At 38.3% G+C, this 8592-nt stretch overlaps 1 protein-coding gene across 1 annotated transcript in view; it reads left to right on the forward strand.

Annotated features, from left to right (window-relative positions):
• The first annotated feature begins 3692 nt into the window (after positions 1-3692).
• The window catches only part of RANBP3L (RAN binding protein 3 like), a 54957-nt gene continuing 50057 nt past the window's right edge, over positions 3693-8592 (forward strand). Inside the window, exon 1 of the mRNA XM_017548249.2 lies at positions 3693-4305. Within this exon, the coding sequence (XP_017403738.1) occupies positions 4215-4305 (91 nt within the window). The 5' untranslated portion in view covers positions 3693-4214. The remainder of the gene's footprint in view (positions 4306-8592) is intronic.

Genomic DNA, 8592 nt, shown 5'->3' on the forward strand with positions numbered 1-8592 from the left:
ACTGCTGTTGTTTGAAGCCAAAGATCAATATCTAAGCTACAACACTTGATCCTCTCGTGACAGTTGCAAATGCCAGGAAGGGATAAGAAGGGTGTGTGTGTGTGTGCACACGTGTGCACACATGCTTGCTCGCACTAATATACAGTATCAATGGTCTAGGAAGCAAGTAGTTTTAGTTCAACAGTAAGAAATTAGGGAATCTAAACAGCTTATAGACAGTTTTCTTCATTGACCCTTCATGGAGCTGAATTTGGATTAAAAACTCTCTTTCACCCTTGAGAAGGCAACTTGTTAAACACTAAATCTTTTGTACCCCCTCTTACAAATTATTATGTTGAAATCCTAATCTCCAATGTAATAGCATTAGGAGGCAAGCATTTGGAAGGTAATCAGGCCATGTGGATGGGGCCCTCATAAATGGGGTTTGCGCCTTTATAAAAGTGACTTCAGAGAGTTCTCTCACCCTCTCCGCCATGTGAGAATAATAGAAGATAGCAGTCTGCAGTCTGGAAGAAGGTCCTCACCAGAACTTGACTATGCTTGTGCCTTGATCTTGCACTTCCTAGCCTCCATAACTGTGAGAAATAAATTTCTGTTGTTTATAAGCCATCTTGTTTATTACAATCTTATATAGCAGCCTAAACTGGGTAAGACACACTCAATTTTATTTTAGAAGTAGAATTGAAAAAGTACTAACAAAATTAGAAGAAGGATGTAGAAAAGAACAGCTGTACAATTCAGAAGGAAGAAGTAAAATGACTGTTTTCTTTAAATGAGAGCATCATCCTCCCACAAGGCCCAGCCCTCTTCCTCCGTCATAGAGGTCTCTGAACTTGGCGATCATGCACCCCTGTCAATAACAAACGCTTGAGAATGTACTCTGATGTGGGTTTGTATGTATGTTTATGAATCATATTCATGTGGTACTGCCACACTAATACATTATGAATGTTAACATTTTAAAATAATTTTGTGTGTGCATTGTATAACATAAAAAGTAAAAAAGTGAGTTTTTAAAGTGACACACTCTAATAAATCTAGCACATTGCCTGTTCCTCGTACCACCAGGTACAATATGCCCATTGTGAACTAATTTGGTGGTGTTTCTGGAAAGTAAGTGGGGAAAGGGGTAAGCAAAGTAGTCCCCCATCCCACTGCAGCCAATACATCTGAGGTTATCTTATGTACTCCTATAACATGCTGCTTTCCGCCATACTGGCTGATTTCCAGTGGAAACTGGTAAATCAAACTAGAGACTCCTTCAAGAACAGCAGTGGAACTCAACACGCAGTATCAGAACCCAGCCAGGGTCCCTTGACTTGGCTAATCCATCACAGGGCCACTGCCCAGGACTGCCTTGTTCATGCACAAAAGAGGAAGCAGTAGCATTCCTTTGTTATCCTCCCTGTCCCATTATGCTGTGGCACTTGAAATTACTGTTTAAGGAGTGTTTGTTTAGTTTTATCAGACCTCAAGAAAGATATAATGAATGAAATAGTAGAACAAACCAGCCCTGTTTAAGCAGGTAATGCTTGTTTATTTAGACCAGAGGACTTATAAAAATATATAGATTCCAGACTCCACCTTAGACATCAGACTGTGCAGCTGGGGTTCACGAATCTACATCTTTACAACACTGCCCAGGTAATTATGATACTTAGCTAAGTTTGAAAACTGAGGGGCTAGATTTTCAAATGCATTCCTAAATCCTACCCAGATTTTAGTTTTAAATCTATTTCTTTCTCCTTAGGCTCTAGTCAGAGACAAAGCAGAATACTCCTCCCTTTCCCAGGCCTTTATATCCAAAGAATGAGTGTTGAATAATTTATCACATTGCTTAACAAACATTTGTTTCATATAACAAATTAAGACACAAATGCAGAGATGTTATGCACCTGGGTCAAGGTTACACCATACGTGAATGAGAGCACCGTGAACAAGAAAGCTGGATGTCTTAACCTCCACAGCCAGATGACCATTCCTTTTCTTCTCTTTTTTTCCCTGAGGAAGAAAAATGGAGGCATCTACGGGGCTTCCTTGAAAAATCAGACATAAATTAGGGTAAGTGTAGATATTCATTTCCAAGCAATATTTATCTCTGAGATGAGCCTATAGATTAAAAAAGACTTAAGAAACATATCAACCAAATACAATGTGTGGCCCTTTAGGTCTCAATTTGCAAAGAAAAAAAGTAAAGATAAAAAAGTTTATGAGACAATCAGGAAAATAAGAACACTGCTTGGATACTTAATTACAGGCAGTTTGCACCATGTAAAGCATCACATTTAATTGTAACAAGCGTGACTATCTTATTATGACTTTTTAAATCCTCACATTTTAGAAATATATACTGAAATATTTATTAATGCAATGATGTCTGAATGCTTCAACTCCAGTGGTGTAGTAAGGGAGAGAATGGCTATGATAAAACATATAGTTTTGAGACATGATTGTCTACGAGTTGATAATTATTGAATCCAAGTGATGAGTATGCAGGGCTTATTGTGCTATTCTCTCCTACTCATGTATTTCTAAATTTTTTCATCATAAAACATTTTAAATGTATTTCTCAAAAGGGCTGGCTTACAGTTTTGTACTGTATAATAATATGCTTATTAGTGAGGTACACAACGTGATAAAATATCAATAACTTTACATTATTCAGGAAAAATCACCTGGCTTTCCACCACAGCTTTTGTGGAAGATGAGATGAATAGCAGACATTTAAAGTAAAAACCATGGCTCTCCAATAACAAGACTCTCTTTCAAAGTAGCAAAACACTTCTGTCATCTGTTACACTGTGACAGGCTGAAAACTGCAGCAGATAGACTACTGAAACAATTAAAGCATTCGAGAATTACAAAAGAGCAATCACCTATTTCATAAAGATTTTCATAAACCAGACTATACTTGGGGCATTATTGACTGCCTCAAAGTAAAGTGAGGGCAGCCACACAGATCTGGTTAGGAGATAAGTTCATAACAGTGTCAAGTTTAACACCAATTTCCAAATGTATATAAGCTGCAGAGTCCAGACCCTGAGGCTAAACAGCTCTGCCTTTCTCCTTAGTCCTGCCCACTACCTTCTTTCTAAATCTGGGAAGAGCTGTGACTCTTGAAGGGCAGGACCTACCAGCATTTATTATGACTTCAGTTGTGGCAGGCTTTCAAGTTAAATTAAAGGTGTTTGGGGTTTATGCTTTTAAACAGTAACGAAATAGCCAACAAGTAAAACTGGAAATTACTTTCTGTGACCTAGAAGTAGCAATAGGAACTCTAAAAGGGAACAGAAACAGGACTCTGGAAAGATAATGTTTTATGTGTTTATTTTTCTTCCAGAACTGTAGTTGCCTTGGCAGGAAGGCTGCCCTCTAACTGCTCCCTTCTGAAGACTAGGAGGTGTTTACAGAAATTGAAAGTTCCAGCAGTACATTTCCATGAGCTCATTACCAGTTCCATTTATACCTTTTAGATTTCACATGTACAAATGAACGTCCATGCGGTATAAACTCCTGCTCTCAGCTTGCATATTAATTACAAACAAAGTGGCAGAAATCAGGTACTCAATTACTGTAACATAATGGCAGGGCATCTTTAGAAACTGTGCTTTGGTCACTATTATTCAAAGCAGCTCCAACGCCCATCTTGCCTGCCTCTTTATGCTAATCATCCTAGCCCACTTCGCTCCTCCTCCTTCCAGCCTCCCTTAAGAACTGTACACTTTCAGCTGTCACCCAGGGTAACTCAGATCAGGCTTAGAAATCACTTGACTTAGCAGCATTTTTTTTTTCTTTGTGTATGTGTTACTTTAACAGTCCTCTCTAAAAACTGGAGGCATTCGATTTCATGTCAGCAAAAGGAATTTAAAAATGCCAAAACTGTAATCTGTTAGAAGTAGTTAATTTGTAGAATTTTACATTATCAGGGGGCATAGTTTCAATTTGTTTTGAAATGAAAGAAGAATTAAGTTGTGTTTTTAGCCAGATGAATTGGCATCTTTATATTTAGGAGAAGTAACATTGATTATTTATGTCAAGAATCACGACTAGAAAAATCTTGGAAGTTTAGTAGAGGAGTATATGTTGTACATGCAAAGACAAGATCTGCATGTACCTATGTAGTTCTGGGTATCTGGTGAAGGCCATTTTAGGTGACTGGACAAGAGAAGGAGGTGCTCTAGTGATCCTTGAGTCACAGCCATACTGCTAGGACCATGACTACTATACCAAGAAAAGGCAGCGGCCACCTGCTTGGCAGTTTGCACACCTGTAAGTTGAAGCTGCAGGAGGACCAGCGACAGCAAGGTGAGTCAGTCCAGCTCATGAGTTGCGTGTTCTGTAACCTGTGCATTTACATTCCTGATGGTGGGCTGGTGAATGACCCAGGGAAGCTCTGACATAATAGTGATGCATAAGGGTGGGTTAACTTGGATTCACTATTGATTTTTAAAGGACTATGGAAGACTGTCAAGAATGCATATTCCTTGGAGCTGTCATTCTGAAACTTATATGCTTAAACTTCTATCCACTCTCAGTTTTTTAGAGTATGCTAGATTTTGTCTAATTCAAAACACCCATCTGGGCAAGGCTGAGTAAGCTACAAGGGGGATTCAGCTGAGAATAGCTTTAAGTTAGTCTGGAGGTTTCTCTACTGTCCTACCACTAGTGGGACACTTTTTCACTTTGTTTAAGCCTAATTTTGTCTGGATCTCTGGCTCATTCATTGTGGGAAAAATAAATGTATTCTTGACTTTTTCCTTTTTATGGTCCAGAGACAGCTGGAGACAGACAGGGAAAAGTGTCACGGCACTCATTCAAACTAAACTATCTACCTCCCAGCCATTTTCACTATCAGTCTTTTTAAAATTTCAAATCCTTTCCCCAGCCAGCTGAGTTAGTGGCAGATGGTTGACATGGTTAGACAAGATGATCCCTTCAATCCACTCTGTCAGGGACAGCAAAGGACACTTGTGGGACCGGCTGGGTCTCTCACGGATGACATCATCACTCCACAGAGGTTAAGGTTTCACCAGATACTTCTAACTTCTCCTCAACAACCTAGGATAGATCTTTTTATGTGTGGGTCTAGGACATGAGCTTTTTAGTTATTTTTCCAGAGGCAATTTTTTTAGGTTTTAGATTTAGTTTTGGATTTCAGTGGTGTGGAGAGTGTTGGCTAAAGGGCCAAAACCTTCCATTTCCAAGATGGAATCTGTGTGCTAACAGTCACGTGAATGTGTCAGGCCACTTCTCTGCATCAGTTCCTGGAGCTGTATAAAGTGACTTCATGTTGTACAAGGCTTAGTATAGTGTGGGCAGAAAATACTTCATGGTAAATGAAAACATTGTGAACTTTTTAGACCATGCTGTACTACTAGGGCTCAAATATACTTTGAACCAAGTACCCTAGAATATAAAGTCCTAGAATGTGTCAGGGTTAAGGCACAGCACTGTAAAATGATCCTGCTTCTCCGTTAGTAGACAATTCTAGTTCATTAGAGGTGTTTTTGTTTTCCATTCACTTTGTTTGAAATGTTTGAAATCCTTTGACTTCTCCCCACTTCAATTGCTAATATAATATTTTTAATAGAAAATTTGGTGGGGGTGAGCCTAAAGAAGATTATAGAAGTCACCTGTAACCCCACCACCCAAAGATAATTGCTATTAACATTTCAATGTAGAAACTTTTAGAACTTTCTTCTGTGCACATGTATGGATTCTTCTTTTGCTTGATTTTTAAACAACATAGACTTGTTGTGGACACTTGTAAACAGTGTTTTGTAAACTGCTTTTAACTTAACAACAGAGGATGAACAAATTTCCAGGTCATCAAATATTCTTCTACAACCTTATTTTTAATAGTTTCATACTGTTCCTTTATATGGATGTAACAAAATTCCTTTAGGTAATTCTCTACTGTTAGACATATTATTTATTTCTAATATTTTAACTATTATAATTAACACTGGGCTGCACCTAAACTAAAGAATAGATCTTTGCACTGATATGGGATTATTTTCTTGGCATAAATTCTTAGAGGTGAAATCATGGAGTCAAAGGATTATGCATTCTTAAAAATTGGTTTTGGCCAAATTACCCTCCTATCAGCACTTGGGGCATGTTCTCAGTAATACCATTGTTTTTAAAATTCCTTCTCAATTTTATAGATGGAAAATAATACCTCGCTGTTTTAATTTAAGGCAGGCTATCTTGAAGGTCTCTTCTTTACTGGCTGTATTAGGGTTCTCTAGAGGGACAGAACTAATAATGTGTGTGTGTGTGTGTGTGTGTGTGTGTGTGTGTGTGTGTGTGTGTGTGTTATATATATGTATATATATGGGAGTTTATTAAGTATTAACTTACATGCTCACAAGGTCCCACAATAGGCTGTCTGCAAGCTGAGGAGCAAGGAGAGCCAGTCCAAGTCCCAAAACTGAAGAATTTGGAATCCAATATTCAAGGGCAAAAAGCATGGGAGAAAGATGTAGGCTGGGAGTCTAGGCCAGTCTCGCTTTTTCAAGTTTTTCTGCCTGCTTTATATTCCCTGGCAGCTGATTAGATTGTGCCTCCAGATTAAGGGTGGGTCTGCCTTCCTTAGCCCCACTGACTCAAATATTAATCTCCTTTGGCAACACTCTCACAGAAGCACCCAGGATCAACACTCTGTATCCTTCAGTCCAATCCAGTTGACACTCAGCATTAACCACCTCTCTGGCCTTATCCAGAGAAGCCTGGAAATAATCACTATGATGACATACTTCCCAAAATACCCACAAGACTGGTCTTCTTCCCCAGACTTAGCTTTTTGCCTAGATTATTTTGAAAGCAACCATATTCTTCCATGCCTGAGTCTCAAAATAGCTGCCCACATAAGCCACAATCCATAAAGTTGTGAAGCATGCTAATGCAGTCCAGACTGGCCATTGACTGCTACAAGGAATGTCATCTAGTGATTTGAGCTGACAAGTGACACTGGGTAGTATTTGCTGTGTTGCTAAATAGCATTCCAGTTACTGTCCTGGAGTTTTTAAAGTATTCATTCAGAGTAGTGCCCTGGTTTTTCCTGCAAGTTATTTTTGTACCTTGCTATTATGCAAAGTTCAGCAAAGTCCCCAGGAAGCAAAGCTATTCATTTTAGAGAGTGAGGACTGGCTATGTATTTATTCATGGAATCACCCTGGATTCATGGCTTTGGCTTTCCCTAGCCAGCCTAAGGTTCTAGCTCCATTATTTAGCATATAGACTATAATTAATTGACATTCAACACTTCTGAGAGCATGACTAGCTTCAAATATATATATATATATATATGTATATATATATGCATATATATATATGCATATATATATACATATATATATATATATATATATATATATATATATACTTTTTTTTTTGTATATATATATATGCATATATATATATGCATATATATATATATATATATATATATATATATATACTTTTTTTTTTGAGATACAGTCTTGCTGTCACCCAGGCTGGAGTGCAGTGGCACGATCTTGGCTCACAGCAACCTCCACCTCCTGTGTTCAAGTGATTCTTCTGCCTCAGCCTCCCGGGTAGCTGGGACTACAGGTGTGCGCCACCACATCCTGCTAATTTTTGTATTTTTATTAGAGATAAGAGTTTCACCATATTGGCCAGGCTGGTCTCAAACTCCTGACCTTGTGATCTACCCACCTCGGCCTCCCAAAGTGCTGGGATTATAGGCATGAGCCACCATGCCCAGCCTCAACACATACATATTTTCTAACCCCCCATGCCATAAGCTAAAGTGCTTTGTATTAATGCTCCAGTTAACACAGAGTCACCCAGTCACTCACAAAAGTGTAATTTTGAAGTGATTATGTACATAAAAGTCACTTATTCTTTAGCAGTTATCTGGGCAACAACAGTGTCCAAAGTGTTACACTAGATGCTGAATACGTAAATTGAACTAAGCCAACTAAGCCATGGTTTCCTGTCCACATCGAGTTTACTATGGCAGCAAATGCTCTATCAGTCCAGAACCACAAGTCTAGGAGGCTCCTCTCCCAACTTGTTGCTATCTTCTAGCTTCTCCTATGATGCTTTGAATCAATTTATCACTAATATTGACTCTATGACCACATTGTAAATGTTAATTTACATGTCTATAGTGTCAGCAAAGCTCATTACACATTACATGTACTAGGCAGACAACCACACGTATGTGCTATAGTACTTTAACATTAACAAATGGTCTCATGTACATTATCTCATTAATTTTCACAACAACCAGATAAAATATTGTAGTCAAGTTTCTTCAGGGAAACAGAACCAGTAGGATGTATGTGTGCATATATGTGTGTGTTTGTGTGTATGTGTGTATACAGTTGACTTTTGAACAACATAAATTTGAACTGTTCAGGTCCACTTATATGTGAATTTTCTTCCTTTGCCACCCTTGAGACAGCAAGATCAGCTATTCCTCCCTCTCCTCAGTCTACTCAACATGAAGACAATGATTGAGACCTTTGTAACAATCCACTTCCACATAATAAATAGTAAATATATTTTCTCTTCCTTACGGTTTTTTTTTTTTTTTTTTTT

Source organism: Cebus imitator, unplaced genomic scaffold (assembly GCF_001604975.1).
Source record: "Cebus imitator isolate Cc_AM_T3 unplaced genomic scaffold, Cebus_imitator-1.0 Scaffold205, whole genome shotgun sequence".
NCBI lineage: Eukaryota > Metazoa > Chordata > Mammalia > Primates > Cebidae > Cebus > Cebus imitator.